The sequence below is a fragment of the Dendrobates tinctorius genome, unplaced genomic scaffold, assembly GCF_039654945.1.
Source record: "Dendrobates tinctorius isolate UK_male_01 unplaced genomic scaffold, ASM3965494v1 ptg000021l, whole genome shotgun sequence".
Taxonomy (NCBI): domain Eukaryota; kingdom Metazoa; phylum Chordata; class Amphibia; order Anura; family Dendrobatidae; genus Dendrobates; species Dendrobates tinctorius.
The window spans coordinates 29,644,108-29,669,105 of record NW_027361689.1 but is presented as its reverse complement, the minus strand read 5'-3'; the positions used below and the strand labels follow the sequence as shown (position 1 = coordinate 29,669,105).

Genomic DNA, 24,998 nt, shown 5'->3' with positions numbered 1-24,998 from the left:
GCTTCCGTAAAGGGAGATTAATAAATACAATTTAAAAAGATATCAGTGGTTTAATGGCAGCCAGCCCCCTTCTCAGTCTATGCGTCAGCTGTGATGAGAATAGGGCTGGCTTAGCGAGTGACGTTACCAGTTAACATGTCCCTTTTACCTGGTCACTTGCTGGCATAAGAAATGCTGTCCTGGGTCGAACTTAGGATCGAAAGCCAAGAGTTTGGGAGCAGGAAAAGGGCCCCCAGATTTAGTAGAACCACATGAGTTTATATATATCTTACTATTTACAGCTGATAAACATCCCTTTAAATGTATGTTCCGGTATGATACGTCCAGGGCAAATCCATATATACAGTCTATCTATAAGATCCCAGTGCAAAACTTACAACCCCAACTATCAACAAGCTTTAATGTAGTGGACAACCTCTTTAAGGCTTTTGATATTGGAAATATTCTGCACCCATTAGGCAAGATAGGTTAATTGCATTTTTTTTTTTTCAAAAATATGCAGTGTAAGAAAAAAAAATTATCAAAAACTCATAGTGTGAACGTAAACTTACAGTATTGGTCTTTCCATAAGGGACGTTTTTGATCCTCCCTAGGCGCTAGGATACCCGCCCACTAACATTATGCTCCTTTAGAGGACCCTTGATTTTCTGCCGTTACGGAGGATCAGCCCAATTTAATAGCTGTCTGACAACAAACACCGCTATCGTCACACAACCTTCAGGGTTGTCAACCAGCATTTCTGGAGGCGTTTAGAAAGCCAAATTTGCCTAAAAATGCAAGAAATATCATTTATCTCTGAATGAGCAGATGAAGGCCACATTCACATGTTCAGTATTTTACATCAGTATTTGGAGTGGGTTTAAAATGCAGAAGTGATGACCAGTTTCTATTATACTTTTCAGAGAAATCCAGGAACCAGATGTCCTCCTTTTAGTAACTTTATTAGTGTAGAAAAATGACAACGTTTCGGCCACACAGGGCCTTTATCAAGTCATAGAAAAAGAGAGATGGGCTGATAAAGGAATGATAAAGGTCCCATAAAGGTCTGCGTGGCTGAAACCGGACTCATGTAATGTTAGCAACTAATATACTTTTCCTCTGATTCTGATTGTGCCACTCTTGATCTTGACTTACAAATACTGATTAGCGAGCGTGCTCGGATGCTAACAGAGTGTCTTCGGCATGCTCGAAAAATATGTTTGAGTCCCCACGGCTGCATGTCTCACAGCTGTTCGGCAGCCGCAACACATGCATGGATTGCATAACAAACAGGTAATACATGCATGTGTTGCAGCTGTTGAACAGCACCGAGACAGGCAGCTGCGGGGACTCAAACATGGAGTGTCTTCGGCGTGCTCGCATACTATTAGCACCCGAGCATGCTCACATAACACCTTATCCGAGCACGCTCGCTCATCACCAATACTGAGGCTGGGTTTCCTCTTTGCGTATTTGGTGCAGATTGTTCCCGTGTACATTATTAGCAAAGTGGATGATTTTTAACGTTAGGCCGGGGTCACACTTGTGAGTGCAATGCGAGAAACTCACGCGAGTCTCTCGCCTCAATACCCAGCACTCGGGACCGGAGTGTGCGGCTGCATGTCTTTCTATGCAGCTGAACGCTCCGGTCCGAACCGCCGGCTGCATGGGTATTGAGGCGCGAGTTTCTCAAATTGCACTTGCAAGTGTGACCCCGGCCTTACTCTCGTCCACAAGCCTCGTTTTTTTGGTGCGAATTCTGCACGGGAATGAGCTTTTGTTGCATTATTTAAACCCCGAAGTGACCCGTCTACTTCCGATGTGAAAGGTAGCTTTTTTTTTTCCGGTGCGGATTTTACTCATTCATTTCAACGGTAACCCGAAATCTGAAGGTTAAACCTCAGGTCTGGCGTTGTTCCGTTGCATTTTGTATTTTGTGAGTTTAAGCGAGAAAGTCGGACACGTAAAAAAAACCATAAGTCTGGAAAATATGTGCGGATCTCAGATAGAGAAATCTGCATCAAACACACAAAATGTGAACCAGGTCGTAGTGGAGAGATCGCAGCACTCTCGGGGCACGAAGGAGGCTGGCTGACTGTGCGACCATCATGTTGGTTTATCAGAGATACAATGAATAATGGCTCCAAAAGTCACCCCACTGTCCCATAATATCAGACGCCTCTTTCCTCTCGCGACGCCGCTGATCCTTATTGGCATAACGTATCATAAATCACTGCCGTCCTCCGTGACATATGGCGATTATGGACGCCAGACTCTCCAAGATGCAATCAAAGATCAAAAAAAAAAAAGAAATTGGATAAATCGGTCAGATGTGATTGTGTTTCTCCGCAGGGAGCCGCTCCAGTAATAACTGTAATTCCGATCAAGTTCCTAGAACAAATCACCGGCACCTATGACAAACAAAGCTCTGCTACATGTGACAAATCCAGCTCCGCTACATGTGACAAATCCAGCTCCGCCACATCTGACTCCCCGGTATACTACATTCCCCTACAGTCCCCCTGCAATGAGGGCGAGCGATGGCCCCTCTAACACAGCCCAGCCATAGATCCCCTGCACAGAGCCCCCGTTTTTCTCTTGGTGCCGCTGCGCTGCGACAAGATGTCTCAGCTGCCAAACTTGTCATCCGTCTGAGTGGCCTTTATGTACTGCAGCATTTGGCAATTACACGTAGACTCCATTATACTTCCTGGAGAAAGTGCTGCTCCGTCCTTTTGTCAAATAACATGGTCGCGTTGTTTCCTTCTCACGAGTCAATGATTATTATTATTACCATTTTTTTTTTTAATATCACGAAGTAGCAGAGCTAATTCCGCCATAAGATATTACGTTCGTATGTACAGACGCAGGTCATGTCTCCGTGACCGGTTACAAATGGACCCACTCGGCACTCTGTTGAAATCTTCTACATGATGGACGGGACACTGCTAGACGCACGGTATCGGGAGGACATTACACATGTCACACACATGAGGAGAGTCTGACTGCAGAGCGGAGTGGGGGGCTGACTGCAGAGACGGGGGGAAAGGGGGCGCCACTGAGCTGATTGCCAGGAGCTCGTCTCCAATCTACAGACACAGACCAAGGGCTTTCTAACAAATAACCTTAAACATTGGCCAGAGGTCATTTTCATCGTCTGTGCCCATCGAGACAGAGAAAAACATGGAATGGGCTAATGTGTGTGACCGCCGGGCAGAACTATGGAAGGATTCATCATTTACAGGCTAAGCAGATTGTGCCGATTTAGGGATTTTGCCGGATAAGTAAGAAAAATACTTCCAAAGATGATAGAAAGACATACATGTGAGACAGACGGACAGATAGCAGCACAGATCCCTATGGATGGTGAGTGTAAGCCTCTATGTTTTTTTTCTTTTTAAAGGGGGGGAGGATGTAGGGAGGGGGTCAAAAGCCCTTCACAGTATACACCAAAAATGCCCTTTATATAGGGCCGAAAAATCACACTGGACTAGACATAGATAGATGTATAGATAATCTCATATCTATCAGATAGATAGGGCAATCCTTTAGATTTACCAAAACCCTTCTCAGCACACACCAAATATGTCCAGTGCACAGAGAAAAATGGGACTGGATTACAGATGCCATAAACAGTACATATTAGATAAAAGATAGATACGAATAGTCCAGCACATATCATTAGCATTGCAGATCTATTACTGTATCCGTTTACGATGCCACACAGCCATCTGCAGCCTTTATTTCCTACCGGATCATTAATAGCCACATAATACGGTTATAATCTCCAGGCAACGATTATAAAGCCATTGTTCCATCATCTGACAACATGAGTACAGACATAAAAAATAAAATAAAATAAGCATTTGCGTTGCGGCAAAAGGCACGTGCGTCCATGCACCATTTATACGTGAAGAAAGCGGATGAGCCGTCTGTCAGACGCAGAGCGCACACGGCTGTGACCTTGGCTGGTCGTGTACATTCCGTAGAACACGCGGGGCAGGCGGACATACGGTCATCCCATTATAGGACTCCCTTTGGGTGCAGATGACACAGTGCCCCCCATCCACAGGACGAGCCCGCAGCTCTGCTATATACACAGTATATACCATCAGATGGGATGAGGCGGAGGATGGACGTGTGCCTACATTGGGGGCTGCGGACCCAGTGCCACCCCATGCCCTCCGCTCATCATGCGCTGCCCACCATTGGGGGTTATGATCATACATCTGAATTTGCATTGGAACAAAATGTGACAAATCCCCCCCCCCCAAAAAAAAAAAAAAAGTGCTCCCCATAGAGGTCCATGCTGCTCCCCTCCTCCTATCTGCAATGTACATTCCATACAGCAGCAGCCTGTGCTCTGATGATGATGGCGATGAATGACACTTACATAAGGAGCAATGCAGATGGACACACGAGTCAGAGCCCTCCGGTCTCCGGGCTGGGGGTGCAGCTGGCAGTCAGGAGGCTGATCCCGGCCGTGCTCGCCCGTAGCTGGCGGTAATTCCCTCCTGATCGGCGCCTGATCTCAGCGCTTGCTCCGCTCTGTGCTGCAGAATTGGGAATCCCGGACAAAATCAAGGCTCCGTGGAGCCGCAGTGCGCAGGCGCGGTGAGAAGCAGCAGCGGCGGCGGTGGCTGCAGCCTCCCTCCTCCTCCTCTCCTCTGTCCACACTTTCCTCCACTCCTTGTATTCCGTCCTCCCTCCACCTTTACGTCCTGCCTTCTGTGTTACCTGCGCAGCAGCTGCATTAATACTAATCCATATGGGTCGCCCCCACACCCAGGGCTGTGGGGTACTCGGTACCGGCCGATGAACCTCCATGGGAGATGTCACGGCAGCTGGGACCCGGCGCCCAACGTAACAAAGGGGAAATGTTCAGTGTGAATGAATGAGTCGTGACTAGTGTTCAGCATTCCGATACTGCAAATATTGGGTATCAGCCGATATTCGCTGTATCAGAATTCCGATACCGAGTACTGATATTTTTACAATATCGGATACCGGAATCGGAAGTTCCCATAATGCAATGAGCCAGTGTTGTGACTGTGATTGGCTGCTGAAATGATGTCACCATGATGCGCGGTCTGTGCGGGCCTGCCGGGGGTCTGTGCGGGCTGCTGGGGGTTTGTGCGGGCCTGCCGGGGGTCTGCGGGCTGCCGGGGGTCTGTGCGGGCCTGCCGCGGGTTCTGTGCGGGCCTGCCGGGGGTCTGTGCGGGCCTGCCGGGGGTCTGTGCGGGCTGCTGTGGGTCTGTGCGGGCCTGCCGGGGGTCTGTGCGGGCCTGCCGCGGGTTCTGTGCGGGCCTGCCGGGGGTCTGTGCGGGCCTGCCGCGGGTTCTGTGCGGGCTGCCGGGGGTCTGTGTGGGCTGCCGGGGGTTTGTGCGGGGCTGCCGGGGGTCTGTGTGGGCCTGCCGGGGGTCTGTGTGGGCCTGCCGGGGGTCTGTGCGGGCCTGCCGGGGATCTGTGCGGGCTGCCGGGGGTCTGCGCGGGCCTGCCGGGGGTCTGCACGGGCTTGCCGGGGGTCTGCACGGGCTTGCCGGGGGTCTGTGCGGGCTGCCGGGGGTCTGTGCGGGCATCGTCCGATGGGACTACAAGTCCCATCGGTCTCTATGCTTACTACAATGACAGTGATTGACACATTAGCCAATGATGGGACAGTAGTAGTACCATCATCCGGCTAATTTGTTGAATGTAAAAAAAAAACATAAATACTACATAATACATACTACATATATACAACATACATACATACTATATATACTACATTCATACAACATACATACTACAGATATACAACATACATACATACATACTACATATATACTACATTCATACAACATACATACATACTACATACATACTACATTCATACTACATTCATACAACATACATATATACTACATTCATACAACATACATACATACACATACATACAACATGCATACTACATACAATACATTCATACAATACATACATATAGACATACAGTACATATAACATAGAGTACATACTCACCTTCACTTGTCACTTTGATCCCCGAAGCCAGTGTCATCTCACTGTAAAAAATATTAAAATAACAAACAAGCGATATACTCCCTGATCCGCAGAAATCCACGAGTGTCCCACGACGATCTCTTGCAGTGCATCACTGAGAGGTTACTATAGTTCACTGGTCCCACTTTATGGCAAAAGCTGCATGGGAACTTTCTCACACAGCAATGCCAAAAGTGAGACTAGGGACTCTTTTTTTACAGTGGCGGAGGAATACAGTGCGGAAGGATACCTACCTCCCGTCATTGTATTCCTGGTGCCCCTAGAGAGCAGTGGCATCAGTTGATGCTGCTGTTCTCCACGGGAGATCGTCGTGGGACACTCGTGGATTTCTGCCGATCAGGGAGTATATCGGTTGTTTGTTATTTTAATATTTTTTAAAGCTGACACTGGCTTCGGGGATCAAAGTTACAAGTGATGGTAAGTATGTACTCTATGTAATATGTACTGTATGTCTATATGTATTTATGTATTGCATGTAGTATGTATGTTGTATGTATGTAGCATGTTTTGTGTATGTTGTATGAATGTAGTATATATGTAGTATGTATGTTGTATGAATGTAGTATATATGTAGTATGTATGTAGCATGTAGTATGTATGTATGTTGTATGAATGTAGTATATATATATATATGTAGTATGTAAGTTGTATGTATGCTGTATGAATGTAGTATATATAAAGTATGTATGTAGTATGTTGTATGTATGTAGTATGTATGTATGTTGTATGAATGTAGTATATATGTAGTATGTATGTTTTGTTTTTTGTTTTTTTTTTTTTGTTTTTTTTTTTACATTCAACACATTAGCCGGATGGCTAATATGTCAATCACTGTCATTGTAGCAGGCATAGCCCGATGGGACTTGTAGTCCCATCGGACGATGCCTGCGCACACACACAACCCCCGGCAGGCCCGTACAGACCCCCGGCAGGCCCGTACAGACCCCCGGCAGGCCCGCACAGACCCCCGGCAGGCCCGCACAGACCCCCGGCAGGCCCGCACAGACCCCCGGCAGGCCCGCACAGACCCCCGGCAGGCCCATACAGACCCCTGGGAGCCCGTACATACCCCTGGCAGGCCCGCACAGACCCCCGGCAGCCCGCACAGACCCTCGGCAGGCCTGCACAGACCCCGCACACACAGACACGCACAGTATCCGCCCACACACCGCCCACACTCTTCCCCCCTCCCGGGGGATGGCAGACCATCTTTTCATATATACCGGATGGTCTGCCATCCACTCTTTGGAAGAAACACATTGGTCAATTATTAATTCATTAATTTTTATTTGATTGTATAATTATTTATATTTTATAATTGTGTTGTTTCTTTCTGTATCCCCCTCCCGAACTGGATGTACAAGTAAAGAAAGGTTTTTTTTTAATTCCGATATTTCTGTCCCATTGACTTGAATGGGGTTTCCGTTATCGGAATCGGTCATACCCGATACTTTTTGGGTATCGGTCCAATCCAATCTGATCAGATACTTCACGATATCGGATGGTATCGCTCAACACTAGTCTAGACGCCAACTGTGGTGTTCGGCAATAGAGATGTAAGCCGACGCTGCAGACAGATCCTCTGGGACAGAAGGTGGGGTGCAGCAAAGATGTTATAGCCCTCCACAGGCAGGGCTGTAGTCCCAGGGCAGAGTAGGTGAAGTGACACTTAGATGGTTTAGTGTCGGGCGCAGGGGATGTAGCAGTGCCGGGCAGGTTGACGCAGAAATAAGCGGAGGACACCAGGGCATGTAGTTCCAAAGCTTTACTCACGGTCTGTTGTGGTACAGGTGCCCGCATCCGTGCCGTGTCCTCCGGGTCAGGAGCTCAGCCAACTTCCAGGCAAGATGAAGTACCCCCTTCCAACACTCTGCCAACATATGTGCCTTTTCTGAACGTCTCCCTTTTGCGCCTATAGTAAAGTACTCTCAGTACTGAGTTACACTGGAGTTCCTCCTGTCAGATGTTCATATGAACTCTACTTGTGCGGCAGACAGCTGTAGCCCGCTTCGGGGACTCCTTGCTACTAAGTCCCGACTCACTGTTGTTGCTGTTGTGCCCCCAAGTCTGGTGTGGGAATAAAGTGGTGACAACTTCTATTCCTCCGGTGTCTGTCGCAGGACCATTAGTATCCATACAACCTCGGGGACCGGACCCCGGCCTTGCGCTGTGAACTTGAGAAGGGTCCTGCTCCAACCCTAATCCTTAGTCCTCCTCTCCTTACGTTCCGTACTAATCCTTCTTTCTTATGAAGAGAGTCAGGCTTTCTATCAATGTCTCTTTCCTGTGCCAGTGGACCCAGATCACTGAGGTCGGCTGCAGCACTTCCTTCATCCATCCCACTCAGGGGATCTTCACTCTTCCTCTGACTCCATCAGACTGACTGAATCCTAAACTCTTCCCGCTCTTTTGATGCAAAACCTCAACTCCACCCGCCCCCCAGCACGCTTCGTGTTCCAAGCAGGGAGCCACCAAAGGGTGCTTTGCTACACTACTATGTTGTGTGGGATGCAGGTGTTGGAGTGTGGTCAGGGGACTCCACCTTACCTGAATGGTGGGGTACCACACCTCAGGAGGAGGTGCAGTACCTCTGTGGTGACTGAGCCCTCAGGGGCGCCTCACATACATTGTGCCCTATCTTGTTTATAGATGAGGGGGTCTGTGAGCTTAGACCCCCCCCAATGCTCTTGAGGAAAAGGTACCTAAAAAAATCAACATTACTTTTCCATTATCTGGCCACCATCCCTCTCAGGGTCTTTTTTAGTTTTTGAGCTGATCCCGTTCTCAAAAAAAATAAACGTACACAGCGCTCATAAAGTGCAGAGAATAATCGTTCATTTGTATGGAACAATGGCGTGTTTGGGCTGTTGAGCGTCTATTAAGGCTGTGTGCCCACACTGCATTTATTTAGCGTTTCCGCCGCCTTTTTGCGGCCGCGGAAACGCTTAAAAAACGCATCCTATGCAATCCTATGGGATTCCGCAGTTGCTGTGCCCATGCTGTGGATTTTTCCACTGCAGAATCGCATAGCGGTAAAATCGGCAGCATGTCCATTAATTTTGCGGAATCGCGACGATTCCGCCGCCATAGGATTGCATTAAAACGCTCACTTTACACATGTGGCTATGTCCACCATGCGTAAAAAACTCACCAAATTCTGGATGTGTGCATGTGGCCTCAGGCAAATTTTGCCCAGAATCCGTCAGATAGAGCACCGCAAAAGTGTTCCATAAATTGAACATTCTGCACAGCAATGTCGAAACGACCTCACTGTTCACCTGTTCCATCTTATGTCACTTCTTTTAACTACTTCGGGTTCAGTAACCCTGAAGCAGTTAAAAGTAGTGACATGCTCATTCCTCAGTCGGCTTCCGCTTATAGTAAGCTGCCCGCTTTCTATAATTGACTGTATAGATATAGAGCAAGAGATGCCAGCAGTGATGGAGCCGCTGCAAGGATGATGGCAAAACAGCCACCTAAATCACCTCATGGAAAACAACAACCAACTTTTTCCTAAGGCCGGTTTCACACGTCCTGATACTTACAGTGCCTGAGATGTCAGTGTCTATGTGAGTAATACTTGCGGCACACGTGAGGCAACCATGTGCCGCATCAGTACCACCCGGACGGGCGCTAGGGAAGAAGCGGTACATTAAGCACTGTTCCCCAGGGCTTGGTGCTGAAGACAGCTCTCATCATTCTCCCCTGCTCTGCCGGTGATCAGCATGAGCAGGGGAGAATGATGAGAGTTATATTCAAGTGATAACAATGACAGCAGGCGGTGGCTGATGGGACTAGTACTCCCCTCAGCCTACACCTGCTGACACTAATAAGTGAGAGGAGAGGCTGTTGAGAGTATTCATCACCCACTGCTTGCGCAATAAATACAAAATCTGGCGTGGGTTCGCCTATATTTTCTGTAACCAGACAGTCAAAACTGATAGCTGGGGGCTGCAACCTTCAGCTGTCAGTGTTAGCAAGGCTGGTTACCAAGCATAGATGAGTCTCCACGCTGTTTGTTTTAATTATTTAAATAAATAATTTAAAAGAAAACGTCTGGTCCCTGCCATTTTTGACAACCAGCCTTGCTAAAGCCGATATCTGGGGGCTGGTAATCTCAGGCTGGTAAGGGGCCATGGATATTGACCCCCCCAGCCTAAAGATAGCAACCTGCAGCCACCCAGAGAAGGCATATCTATTAGATGCGCTAATTCTGGCACTTTGCCTGGCTCTTTCCACTTGTAGCGGTGGCAAGTGGGGTTCATAATTGTGGGGTGGATGTCACCTTTGTATTGTCTGGTAACATCAAACCCACGGCTTAGTGATGTTGAGGCATCTATAAAACACCTATCCATTACTAATCCCATAGTTATATGGTAAATAAACACACAGCCAGAATAAAGTCCTTTATTAGAAATAAAACAAAACACAGTTTTCCATTTTTATTTAAAAATAAGAAACACAGTTATACTCACGCCTAATTCCAATGAATCCCTAAAACTAAAATAAAAAAACCATATCACTCACCTCTCCGTCGTTCTGTCCCACGCCGTAATCCATGTCTGGGTTATTAATAGTTTTCAACCTGGACGGTGACAATATGTGACCGTCCAGGCTGAGAACCACTGATGAATGAGCTGCTGCGAGCACAGCATCAGTGACCAGCGGTGACATCATCGTTACCTCACTGAGGCTGCGTTCCCAGTGGGAAAAAGTCAGAGATGAGGTCACCACAGTGAGTTCACATCAAATCACCGTGAGAATTTCTCACTGTGTCTTTTCTAGTAGTACTGCAAATAAATAATTAGCATCAGCCATTTCGTTGCCATTTGTAGGCCAAATAAATAATTTTTCAGTACTGCTATTTTTTTCTAGTAGTGTGGCAATTACATAGTTGGTATCAGCCATATAATTGCCATTAGTAAGCCAAATAAATAATTTTTCAGCACTGCAGTGTGTTCTCTATTAGTGTGGCTAATAAAGAATTGGAATCAACCATCTCTTTGCGAGGTCCAGGCGGCAAAAATAATTTTTCTGGACTATTGTGTGTTTTTTAGTAGTCTGGGAAATAAATAATTTGCATCAACAATCTTGATGCCATTTCTAGGCCCCAAAAATGTATTTCTGGACTAGTGTCTATTTTTTTTAGGAGTCTGGTAAATAAATAACTGGCATCAGTCGACTAGTTGCCATTTGTAGGCCAAACAAATAAATTTACTTGTCTACTGTGTCTATACGAACAGTGTTTCTAAAAATGTGTATGTTCTGCATCTGTGTTTTTGGGAGTAGTGTATGTAAAATAAAATAAAATTCTGCTCTGCAATCATCTCTTTCCTATTTGTGGGCCGAAAAAATATTTTTACTTTACCACTGTGTGTCAGGAATCTGTGTCCTGCCATACTTATGCAGAGATCCAGATCCTCACATTTGTCTCCAGAGGCTAAGTCCTTTCAGCCAGCTTCTGAGCATGCTCCTGGAATGAGTTCCCATTGGAGTTCAGGAGTCAGGTGCTCAGGTCCTGCTCCTGATTCCATTGGTTCAGCTCAGGGCTCTGGAGATTTCCGGAAGGTCCCGGTCACTATAAAAAGTGCGCATGGCTTTTCCGCCATGCGCTAGTATTTCTCATACTTGCTGCTGTGTGTTTGGTATGGATGCTTGGACTGGTGGATGACTTATTATGAAACCCCTTCCCTCTGATATTACGATTGTGTGAGTGATTGGGCAGCCGCCAGTAGCAGCGCTAGCGCCAGCGTGCTCCAGCTATACCTTTTTAAGCAGCTAAGCGTCCTGCATTGCACCAGCGTCTTTGCAGCGCCTTGCTTGCGGCTCTGTTCACGGCGCGCTGCGGTTGCAGCCTCTCGGGTGTTCGCAGTTGCAACACCTCGTACCTTATTTTTTACGGTAGGTCTAGAGGGGATAGTCCTGGTGTTTAAGGCTATTTCTGTGACCTTTAATACCGTGTCCACATCGCTGAAGTCTGTGACTCTATACAGACTCAGCGGTATTTATGCTTTTGTTGGCAGCTCTGTGCATATAACAGAATCTGCTTTTGTGCACTGAGTGGAGCTAAAACCCTGTGCACATTACCGCCTGAGTGTCCTGCCTCTTTAGCAGCGGTTACTCCATCTACCGCACGGTGGACCCCGAGCGGTGAACGCACTTTATTTTAGTTTTATTTAGTGCGTTCCACCGCTCATAACACTGTGTCTATACGAGCAGTGTTTGTAAAAAATTTGTATACTCTGCAGTCGTGTTTTTGGGGATTAGTGTGTCTGAAAAATTATTATACTAAAAAAATAACTTTGCCTTTATGTCTCTGTGTATACTCTGCAATCCTGTCTCTGGGAGTTCTGTACCAAAAAGCATCTTTGTCTACTGTGCCAAAAAGACTGCACATACTGTGCCAAAAGCCACTCTGTGTACTCTGCAACTGTGTCTGTACAAGTAATGTGCCTAAAAAATAATTATACTCTGCCGATGTGTCTGTGTGAGTTGTGGACTTAAAAATTACTTATACTCTGCACCTGTGTCTGTGGAAGTGCTGTGCCAAAAAGCCTCTGGGACTACTGTGCCAAAAAGCCTTTGTGCGTACTGTGCCAAAAGCCTCTGTGTACTCTGCAGCTGTATCTATATGAGTAGTGTGCCTAAAAAAAATTTTTTACTTTGCCGCTGTGTCTGTATGAGTTGTGGGCCTAAAAAATAGTTATACTCTGCCCCCATGTCTGTGGGAGTACGGTGCGTATTAACACATTTTTCTACTCTGCAACCGTGTCTGTGAGAATACTGTGCCAGAAAGACTTGTGTGTGTACTCTGCTCGTGTCTCTGTGGGAGTACTCTGAATAAAGCCTGCGTGGTAGTACTCTGCAATACAGCTTGTGTGGGTGTACTCTGCAAAACACCCTTATTTTTTATTTTAATTTGAGTAGGTCCAAAAACATTGTGAATGGAAAATAGAACAAACAAACTGCGGTGGAGTCTAATAATGGCTGAGTGTGGCTGGTATATTTCTATATTCAGCCAAAGGTACGAACAAGTCCTGTGGGATCCACACCTGGTTAATTTTAATGAATGTGAGCTTGCCCAGGTTGGCTTTGGACACGCGTATACGCCTGTTTGGGATCACACAGCAAGCGTTTCCTGCTGGTGATAGATTCATTTAAATGTTCTGACATTGTATTGATGTTTGGGGTCAGTCTGTGAGCTTTGAGATAAGGATTTTCACCTTGTTTCTTTATTTCTTTGATATACTTTGCACTTCTCTTCTGTTTAATTTTAGTAAGTAGGCTGTATATTTAAGAGTAATTACTTTATTCTTTGTTTGGTATTTTGGTATTTACTTTACTCACTGTAACATCTTTCCTTTGTTCAGCACAGTTCTCCTCTTGTAGTTAATTCACACTCCGCTCTGCCCCCTCTCCTTTAGGAGGGACGTGAATCAACCGTTTACGGTATTTATGTCCGAGCCATCTAACAGTTCTTTGGGTAGAGCTATCTCTGTACCTGAAGGCACCACTAAGGACTGCGGTGTCAGGATATCTAGTCTGTAAAGAAACTGGCAGGTTCAGTTGCATTTTTTTAGTGTTTAACCTATTAATACCTAGTGAATTGCAATACACGCATAACTTAAATGCTGGCTTCTGCTAATATGGACCATATCAGAGTGTGGTGCTGAGTAAGGTTTTCCACATTTCTGCCATGCTATGGTCCTTTGAGCTAGCTTTGGTGCTCTCAGTTTGTCAGTGCGGTGGCCAGTAGCAGCCAACGTACTGGATAGGGGTTGCCAGGGGTGCTTTTGCACCCTATTTCCTTATGTGCTGTGAAACTGGAGCAGCATGACCACCACCTTTTCCTCCGAACTGCCCACTAACCTTCTTCTTGTGCCACCATCTGATCCATCATTGCCTGAAGAGTTTTTTTCAAGGAAGCATAGAAGTGGGATAGTAAAGCTGATGATTGACTCGCCTACCTGTGCCTACTGGAGCTGAAACTCCAATATTGCTCCCTTGGCTTCTTAGACAATCTATCCAGCATATGCAAGGTGAAGTTCCAACTTGTGGGTACGATACAAATGAGGTGGGAAGCAGGAAAGCAGAAGTGATGTCACACCGCAGACACGCGAGTAGCAGCAGGATGAGAACGCCAAGAGCGCGCACAGACGGCCCAAACTTTCTGACCAATGAGGAAATGGTAGCGGAAGTGGAGTAGGAGGAGGAGGTAACATGGACAGTGAAAAGGCTAGGGGCTGGCTGCTGTGCTCTGTAGCAGCCAACTTATTGGCTAAGGGCCAGCCTCTGCGCTTTTCCACCCCGCTCCCACTTTTGCTGTGCACCTGGGGCAGAGTGACTGCCACCTCTTCCTCCAAACTGCCTAGGTCATTCAGATGGCCTTGACTCCATGTGGGATCTTGGACCTCAATATTCTCCATTGCATCATCACACCTTTCCGGTCTGTCCACAACTCTGCTACCCTCCTAATCCACTTCTATCCTCACTACTCCTCTGCTTCTCACCTCTGCAAATCCCCTCATTATCTCCCAATTCCACAATGTTTCCACTTCAATCTTCTAACACTGACATGCAAAGCCATTTAAAATCTGTCTCCACCATATATCTCTGAATAATATCCTGATATCTCCTCCATGTAATCTCTGATCCTCCTTCTCTCCTCCACAATCGTACTTTCCTCATCCAATCGCCTGACTTCTCCCGAGTGTCTCCCATCCTATAGAATTCTGTAGCCCAACACATTTGATTATCGCCTACATACAGAACTTTCAAGCAGAACTTGAAAATACAAGTCTTCAGAACAGTTTACAGCCTGCAATGACCCCGCTGCCACCTCACCAACACCAGAGCTCCTGCAACCCCCAACCCTACTGTCCTCGTCCCCATTATCCTGTAGAATGTAAGACCATAAGGGTATGGTCCTCTCCCCTCTGTACCTGTCTGTCACTATTAGTTGTTTCATTTTAATTTCTATTTGTGTTTTTTTATATAACCCCTCTTCATGTACAGCACAATGGAATCAATGGTGCTCTAAAAAGAAATAATAAAAATAATCCCCCGCATGATGTTCCACCCAGTCCTCACCCCTGCCCTCCTTGCCGGTGTACACACAGCAGAAAGCTGCAGCAGGTGGCACCTCTGTTTCGTCACTTGCATCAGAGATGTGCTTCGGTGGTCCACTGGCCATTTGCATTACCCATCCCACACACTAATCCTTCAACAGAACAAGTGGTTGGACATCAGTGCACTCAATCTCTTCCACTTTCTGGGCAGGGCCAAGTGGATGGTCCACGGAACCACAGCCAACACAGTCAGAAGTGACTGCTGCATGACTGGGAGCTCAGTCTGCTGGCCTGATCTGCAAGTGGGTGAGGTGGAAGACAGATGCCAATGGGCAGCAGGTGCAAAATCTGCATTTTAACCACCTCTACTTGTTCTGGCCTCACCCTTCATCCAGCGGTACTTGGGACAATGAAATTACACCAAATGTCCTGTTGCCTGCTTGCACCAAAGGTGCGTAACAGACACAGATCGACCACGGCCTCTCTCTCCCTGCAGCAGCTACATCACCACCAACAGCAGCAACATGGCCACATCCCCTATATGATACTCTCCTCATTGTTTTCAACCCAAAAATTGCAGAGTATTACTCGGCCTGCATACAGTGAGAGAGGTCAGTAGATTATTAGGCTAAGTGCCCACGTTGCGTTTTTTATGCGTTTCTGCCGCAGCGGAAACGCTTAAAAAACGCTAATATAACGCATCCCAATGCAATCCTATGGGATTCCGCAGTTGCTGTGCCCATGCTGCGGATATTACCGCTGCGGAATCGCATAGCGGTAAAATCTGCAGCATGTCCATTAATTTGCGGAGTCGCGGCGATTCCGCCGCCATAGGATTGCATTGAAACGCTCACTTTACGCGTGTGGCTATGCCCACCATGCGTAAAGTGAGCGCTTCATGTGCGGATGGTACCCAGGGTCTGGAGGAGAGGAGACTGTCCTCCATGCCCTGGGTACCATACTCCTGTAAAAAAATAGAACTAAAATAAAACATAGGTCTATATACTTACCCTCCGTCGGCCCCCGGAGTCCTCCCGCCTCTCAGCCACACTGCCAGCTTCTTCTGTTCCCAGGGATGCATTGCGTGAATGACCTCTGATGACGTAGCGGTCTAGCGTGATGCTATGTCATCAGAGGTCACTGTCGCAAGGCATCCCTGGGAGCGGAAGTTGACGGCAGCGCCAATGAGGGGCGGGACGACTCCGGAGGCCGCTACGAGGTGAGTATATCCATATTTTTTATTTTTTTTTATTATTTTTAACATTCACAAGTGTGTCCAACCTGTCAATCACTTTTCGAAGTGATGCTTCAAATCGCTTGGAAAAGAGCAAGCATTCTGCAAGCTAAAAACACTTGCAAAACGCTTGTGTTTTGCTGGAAAACGCATGTGAATTCCGCATGCATTTTACCAGCGGCAGGGAGTTGAGGAAATACTGCGGACATTTCCGCAGCATTTCTGCAACATGGGCACATAGCCTTACACTGACTGTTTTCAAAGTACTACCAAAAAAATCAATAAAAAAACAAAACACAAAAACAATGTTGGCTACCTCATTCTCCTACGCCTTTTCTACCTACACCGTCACCTCCACCTCCTCCTCAACTTCCTCCTCCAGTTTGACCTCCATCTCCAGGTTCAAAACTATAATTTTTTTCTCTTTATTATTCTATATTATTTTAAGTCAGTTCCCTATCCACATTTGTTTGCCGGGCAATTGTCTTGCTCTTACCCCCATTTTGCTTCCTTTTGCAGCCCCCTTACGATGACCATTTTACAGCACTGAAGTTCGGGTCCTCATTGACTTGAATGGGGTTCAGAGTTTAGGGTAAAGTTCGGATCCCGAACCAGACTTTTTAAAAACTCTGCCCCAACCCGGCGAAACCAAACATCCACTGGTTCGCTCATCACTAGCCATCACTTTCTGGTGGTCCTGAATTGTCTATTTTCAGGAAATTCCAGCAGAGTTCCTCCCAAATGAATTGATTTGGCTGCATTTCTATGCAGAATTGCTGGCCAGGCACCAAAATTAATTCAGATCTCAGTTCACACACCCCTAAATTGATGGAATGCCCCAAAAAGCTGAAAAATCATATAACATAACACTAAGACTATGTGCCTACGTTGCAGAAATGCTGTGGAATTGTCCGCAGCATTTCCGCAACTCCCTGCCACGGGTAAAACGCATGCGGAATTTGCATGCCTTTTCCCGCAAAACACAAGCGTTTTTAGCTTGCAGAATCCTAGCGCTTTTCCAAGTCTCCTCTCCTCCAGACCCTGGGTACCATCCGCATATGAAGCGCTCACTTTTCGCATGGTGGGCATAGCCAAATGCGTAAAGTGAGCATTTCAATGCAATCCTATTGCGGCAGAGTCGCCGGTGATTCCGCAAAATTAATGGACATGCTGCGGATTTTTCCGCTATGCGATTTCGCACCGAAAAAATCCGCATCATTGTCACAGCAATTGCAGAATCCCATAGGACTGCATGGGATGCGTTTTACCTAGCGTTTTTTAAGCGTTTCCGCAGCGCTATGGCATGTAAACATGAAATTTCGGAAATTTGAATTGCGTTAATGCTCTAGAAAATAGGAAAAAAACAAAGATATTTAGCAAATAACTTGGCCAATTCAAATGTCATGTACAGTATTTCATGTCTACATGTTAAAGCACAAAAGTTTTAGACAAGTGAGGAACTGGTCCACCTTGAAACAAGGTATGTTTTGGCAAAACAATATCTTATTGCCATTGAGGCTCGTTAACATAGATCTAAGGATGGGAGGAGGTATTAATGACAAACATAGCATATCATATCATAGGGTACAGATAAGGCGCCTCTATAAATCTCAAGGTTGGGCTACTTGAAAAGACATCAAATCACTGTCTATTAGATCTCCTCAGTTGTTCATTTTAATCCATCTAATCCACGGTGTTTTTTGGATTGTTAAAAAAATATGTAGATCCCAGAGCAGCTACCCTTAATCTTGAGTGGTATAGCATGGCGTACTGGGTATCTGTTGCTCTTAAAGGCCTGTCACACTAAGCGATATCGCTATGTCTGATACTTACCTCCGACCGCTCCCCCCCTGGTTATCGCTGATCACGCAAGAACGTCCAGGACCGTTTCTCGTCGTCAGCTTCCTGCTGTGACGACGAGCGGACGCGGATGGGAGGACGTCAGGATCAACTCGTCTGACAGGTAAGTAGCGACCCCCGACCCCTGCGATGTCGCTGGTGAGATCTGCCTGTGTGGCAGCTCACTAGCGACCACTTAGCGATGCACCAGCGATCCTGACCGTGTGACAGTACCTTTAACCCCTTTCCTACATTGGACATACTATTCCGTCCATGTGACCTGGGACCTAAGTCCCAAGGACGGAATAGTACGTCTAATGCGATCAGCGGCGCTCACGTGGTGAGCGCCGCTGATCGCGGCCGGGTGTCAGCTGATTATCACAGCTGACACCCGGCACAATGTGTCAGGGGCGGTCATGGACCGCCCCAGACACGTTAACCCCTGGCACACCGCGATCAAACATGATCGCGGTGTACCGGGGATTAAAGGAAGCATCGGCAGGGAGGGGGCTCCCTCCGTGCTTCCCTGCGACCCCCACAGCAGCGCAATGTGCAGCACTGCTGCGGGGGGCTCTTTCCCTGCAGGTCCCCAGATCCAAGATGGCGACGGGGACCTTCGGGGGCCTGCAGGGAGCTGGCATCCTCACTGCCCGCAGAGCGCAGGCATGAGGAAGCCTTCTGCACTGCCTGTGACAGATCGCTGATCTGTCACAGTGATCTGTGATGTGACAGATCAGCGATCTGTCACAGGACAGTTGTGTCCCCCCTGGGACATTGTAATAAGGTAAAAAAAAAAAAAAAAAAAAAAAGTGTAAAAATAATTTAAAAAAAATCGCTAAATAAATTTAAAAAAAAAAAAATAATTCCCCAATAAATTCATTTTTTGGGAAATAAAAAAATACCAAAACAATAAAAGTACACATATTTGGTATTGCCGCATCCGTAATGACCCGCCCTATAAAACTGTCCCATTAGTTAACCCCTTTAGCGAACCCCTAAAAAAATAAAAATAAAAAACGAAGCAAAAAATAATGATTTATTATCATACCGCCGAACAAAAAGTGCAATAACGCACGATCAAAAAGACGCATATAAATTTCCATGGTACCACTGAAAACGTCATCTTGTCCCACAAAAAACAAGCCACAACACAGCATCATCAGCAAAAAAATAAAAAAGTTATAGCTCGAAGAATAAAGCGATGCAAAAATAATTATTTTACGTTGCAACCGTACTGATCCGAAGAATAAAACCACTTTATCAATTTTACCTCACGCGGAACGGTGTAAACGCACCCCCCCAAAAGAAATTCGTGAAACTCTGGTTTTTGTTCATTCTGCGTTCCAAAAATCGGAATAAAAGGCGATCAAAAAATGTCACGTGCCTGAAAATGGTACCAATAAAAACGTCAACTCGTCCCGCAAAAAATAAAACCTCACATGACTCGGTGGGTCAAAATATGGAAAAATTATAGCTCTCATAATGTGGTTATGCATAAACTATTTTTACAATAAAAAGCGTCTTTTAGCATATGACAGCTGCAAAAAATAAAAACCGCCATGAATAGTAAATCAAACCCCCTGTTATCACCCCCTTAGTTAGGGAAAATAATAAAATAATTTTTTTTTATTTATTTCCATTTTCCCATTTGGGCTAGGGTTAGGGCTAGGGTCAGAGCTAGGGTTAGGGCTAGGGTTAGGGTTAGGTTTGGAGTTAGAATTGGAGGATTTCCACTGTTTTGGTACATCAGGGGCTTTCCAAACGCAACTTGGCGTCCTATCTCAATTCCAGCCAAAAAAGTTAAATGGCGCTGCTTCCCTTCTGAGCTCTGCCATGTGCCCAAATAGTGGTTTACCCCCATATATGGGGTGTCAGCGTACTCAGGACAAATTGCACAATAACTTTTGGGGGCCTGTTACTCTTGGGAAAATAAAAATTGGGGGTGAAAAGATAATTTTGGAAAAAATATGATTTTTTTAATTGTACGGCTGTACGTTATAAACTTCTGTGAAGCCCTTGGGGGTTCAAAGTGCCCACCACATATCTAGATAAGTTCCTTGGGGGGTCTAGTTTCCAAAATGGGGTCACTTGTGGGGGGTTTCCACTGTTTAGGTTCATCAGGGGCTCTCCAAACGTGGCATGGCGTCCAATCTGAATTCCAGCCAATTTTGCAGTGAAAAAGTCAAACGGCACTCCTTCCCTTCAGAGCTCTTCCATGCGCCCAAACAGTGGTTCCCCCCACATATCATGTATCAGCGTACTCAGGACAAATTGCACAATAACTTTTGCAGTCCAATTTCTCCTGTTGCCCTTAGTAAAATAAAAAAATTGAACCTGAATTAATTTTTTTTGTGAAAAAAAGTTAAATGTTCATTTTTTTTAAACATTCAAAAAAATTCCTGCGAAGCACCTGAAGGGTTAATAAACTTCTTAAATGTGGTTTTGAGCACCTTGAGGGGTGCAGTTTTTAGAATGGTGTCACTTTTGGGCATTTTCTGTCATATAGACCCCTCAAAGTGACTTCAAATGTGATGTGGTCCCTAAAAATAAAATGGTGTTGTAAAATTGAGAAATTGCTGGTCAACTTTTAACCCTTATAACTTCCTGACAAAAAAAAAATTTTGGTTCCCAAATTGTGCTGATGTAAAGTAAACAGGTGGGAAATGTTATATATTAAGTTTTTTGAGTGTCATATCTCTGTGATTTAAGAGCATAAAAATTCAAAGTTGGAAAATTGCAAAATTTTCGCCAAATTTCCATTTTTTTCACAAATAAACGCAAGTTATATCAAAGAAATTTTACCACTAACAGGAAGTACAATATGTCACGAGAAAACAATGTTAGAATCACCGGAATCCATGGAAGCATTCCAGAGTTATTACCTCATAAAGGGACAGTGATCAGAATTGTAAAATTTGGCCCGGGAGTTAACGTGCAAACCACCCGTGGTAGTGAAGGGGTTAAACGATTCTTGACATTGTAGAATTGAAGCCTCTTCTTTTGAACCTTTGTAGAGTAATGCAGATCAAATGCTACTTTCTGATCATTAATTGAAATTTCTGGGTAATTTCTGGCAATCCATCGGTGTAATTAGCACTAGTTTTGGAGTTGCTCCTGGTGGAAGCGGGTGAGTTAGGACTTTGTGTGCCCTTTCAACTGCATACTGTGAAGAAAGGACATCCACACCAATCTTCCTAAGCCAGGCTGAAAATACTCAGTTGAATTTGTGCCTCCGCATTTTCTGGAACTCCTACCATCCTGATATTAAGTCTTCTCAAGTGGGTCCCCAAATCACTTTTAGTGAACAATAAAGCAATCTGGTTGGTGAGTCTGCTTGCATATTTTTTCAGGACAGGCAATTTGTCCTCAATGTCACTTACGCGACTCTCGACTGCCACAATTCTTTCATTAGTTACTCGTAAATCTTGTCTCATTAATCAGAACTCCTCTTTCATGGTTCCCATTTGGAGGCTAAAAGTAGAGACTGTAAAATTACATTTAGTGACCGCTTTAAGAACACCCAGAGTGAACTCTTTTTGAGCTCTGGGGGTCATGCTCCATGTTATCTGATGAATTATGATTATAGATCCTACAGGAGATCTCAGCCATATCTCTCCGCCACTATTGATTAAAAGAATGTCCTGAAAAGAGGGTTTAATTTCTACATGAGGTTTTAGCAAACTTTTCAAGTTTCGCTGCTATGCTAAGTGAAAACACTTTCTCCTGACCGGTTAGTTGGCACAGGATTGCCCAAATAAGTATGAGGCTCCCAATCATTGAAACCTCAATCTTCTCTTGACTTCTCAGATGCACCACCAGTCATGACGATACACAACCAGTTAAGTCCAGTAATTAATGTTGCATCACCAAAGAAGAGCAATAAATGAGCTAGCCACTAGGCAACGTGCTCAATCAGAGCAATGTTTCTCCAACAGCCCCACAGACCGAGGGTTGGTCCAGTACCTCTGGATGTGCTATGGGGGGCAATCTCCAGTACCCACTCTCGGTGTGATCATGGTGATGGTGTACTGCCAGATTCAGACCCAAGAATTGCCTCCAACCTTCTCATTTCGCATGGCACTTTCCAGATGGGTCTAATAGCACCACTGGGCACAGGAGATCTTCAACATCCCAGAAATTCTTAATTAGGCCAATGCCCCAGTTCTGGCAGACTAGGAGCTGTATAAATGACAGGATTTGGCAGGAGATCTTGTAATTAGCGACTGTTGCATGCCCAGTCTGGATGCGTCTTTAGTATTTTTCCTCACAGCACAACGCTAGTCTTAATAGATTGGGCACATTACTTTTTGCAGGGACAACAGAAGTGATATTTACTCTGTCATTGTTGTTGGCATCCCCAGTCAGCAGGCACATTAATAATATATGAAACCTGATGATACAGTCACATAGGTTTACTGAAAATAAACTCTACATAAAATTAGACACACAGTGATTCTTTGATCAGCTTGTAAACAAAACCCCACTGATGCAGCATCTCCTCCTTGCCGCCACCTGAGGTCAGCATCTCCAGATGGTATGTGGGGTTATGAATGGCGGAGCTGGCGTTCAATGTTATGATTATGGAGAAAGAGTTGTAGTGGAACAAAAACTTTTATTGCTGTTCAATATCAGTTTCAGATTTTTTATGGGCTGAAATTGAAAGAACATTGAACCTCACATTGGATTCAACAATCCTAAACAAGAAAAAGGAACATTGTTAGATTTTCTTTCCCCCGGGGCAAAGGTTCAGTTTGTTGCCTTTAGTCATTATCTAGATATTCTGGATAGGGCAAAATGGTTTGTTGGTGTCCCTGACTGTAACAGTAATAAGGGTACTACGGAATCTGGTTGCGTGGGTTAACACGAGACTGAGATCAAAGCTGATGTAAATAAGTATTTTAAGATATGAAACAAAACTAACAGAGCACTTCCTGCAATAGTAACAAAACACAGCACAATATAGAATGATGCAAGTGAAGCAAAACTAAAAGAGCACTTCCTGCAATAGTAGCGAAAACACAGCACAATATAGTAATGTGCAGTGAAATTGAAGAATGGGGTGCGACCGCTAATATGAACCAGTCCAACTGTAATTTGATGCAGTTGTGCACTAGGCACTAAACGTGAGAGTCTAGCAGCATATACAAGAGGAAGCACACAGCCCTTAATGAGAGAGTCCAGCGTTATTATTGATGAGCACGCACACCGCACTAACGTGTATAAGTCCAGCAATCATATACCGTAGGTGAAAATACACACGGCGCCTAGACGTAGCAGTCCAGCAATTCACAGAGTAGCATTAACAGTGGTAGGTCACCACATGAAACTTTTGGGCTGAAAGTTCCGCACAAGTCCAGCACTGCAGCCCAACAAACACAGACCAAGAGGAGATGGAGACGTCAGGATTCCTTACTGGCCACAGCAGTTCCAGGGCGAACAGCTCCTTACTAGAAGTCCAGATAGCAGTTATCGGGGAGATGCACAGGGGACTGTAGGCAGCAGAGCATGGAGAGGTGGAGCGCCGAATAATGAGGCGCAGCAGCAGGGAGTTCACCAGTAGACAAGCAGCAGCTCAAGAGCCAACAGCAACAAAAATATGACTGAGAAAAAAATATTTCTATGCCCAATGACAGGTGGGAGTCGTTGGCATAGTAAATTCATGAAACTCACTAGTTCATCTATTTAAAAGGATTCTATCAAAACATACCCCCCCAGACTCTTGTCATGTAGTTCATTGAAAGGTAAGCTGGTTTCTACGTTTTATATAATATGCTGCTGAGTAATCAAAAAATTCATATTTGAATCTATATGCAAATGAGATAGAAGTGCTTTGGGTGGGATTGGAGCACTTCCTGAGCATCTGCTCTATTCCTGGCTAGCGCCATCTACTTCTGTTTGATTCACATCTCAGTGACTCATCGACACAGCCAGGAGCTCTCAGTGAAGCAGAAGAAGGTAGCACTAGGTGGAAAATAGAGCCAGAGAAGAGGAGGCTCGTTAAGTGCTCTATATCACACCCAGAGCACTTCAAGTTCATTTGAATTTAAGCATGGATTTTTCAGTTATGGAACAGCAGATTTGAAATATAAAGGTAGAAATTTGCTCGTCTTTCAATGAGCTACATGACAATATAAGCAGTTTAGGAGATCAATCATCACGACAGATTCCCTTTAGGAAACAGTCAAGAGGTCAGAACAGAAGCCATTATATGTTAACCACCAGGACTGCTGGCTTGTCTTTTCTGCCCTCTCACCCTCCTTTTTTATTCAGCGGTTACTATTATCTTATTGTGTCTTGTTTTTAATTTCTTTTTAACGTCCCTTTTTAAAAGGTGGGGAAAATACAGATGAAAATTGACGTACGATTTTTTTATACGCTGTAGTGAACTTAGTTTTACAGTATGTGCAAACCAAGTTTTTGGAGCAGAATCTGAGTGGAAGCTCCAAAATTTTGTGAAGTTTTGAGTTTTTGAGGAGAATTTGGAGAGTTCCTTTATCCTTATCCCCAAATATTTCATTTTCACAAGGGTGACTGGAGAAAATGGACCCCACAATTTTTTTGGCAATTTCTCCGATGCTCCATATGTTGAGGAAAACTACTGTTTGAGTGCATGGCAAGGCTTTGAAGGAAAGGAGCACTAAGTGACTTTTGGAGCACAATTTTGACTGAAATAAATTGCCATGTCACATTAGCAGAGCCCTTGAGATGCCAAAACAGCAGAGACCCCCCAAAAGCAAGTTTTAGACAGAACCCCTGAACCTCTGTTCTCTAAAATGAGGTAGATGTAGTCACTTTGGACTCTGGCTCTGATCCGGTGGTGC

General features: G+C 45.3%; 2 protein-coding genes across 2 annotated transcripts in view; one reads left to right on the top strand and one right to left on the bottom strand.

The window, feature by feature from the left end:
- VSNL1 (visinin like 1) overlaps positions 1-4,596 on the bottom strand; it is a 182,892-nt gene extending 178,296 nt beyond the window's left edge. The window contains exon 1 of the mRNA XM_073568266.1: positions 4,373-4,596. The gene's annotated coding sequence lies outside the window, so the exon portion shown is untranslated. The remainder of the gene's footprint in view (positions 1-4,372) is intronic.
- RAD51AP2 (RAD51 associated protein 2) overlaps positions 2,703-24,998 on the top strand; it is a 198,841-nt gene continuing 176,545 nt past the window's right edge. Inside the window, exon 1 of the mRNA XM_073568265.1 lies at positions 2,703-3,345. Within this exon, the coding sequence (XP_073424366.1) occupies positions 3,285-3,345 (61 nt within the window). The 5' untranslated portion in view covers positions 2,703-3,284. The remainder of the gene's footprint in view (positions 3,346-24,998) is intronic.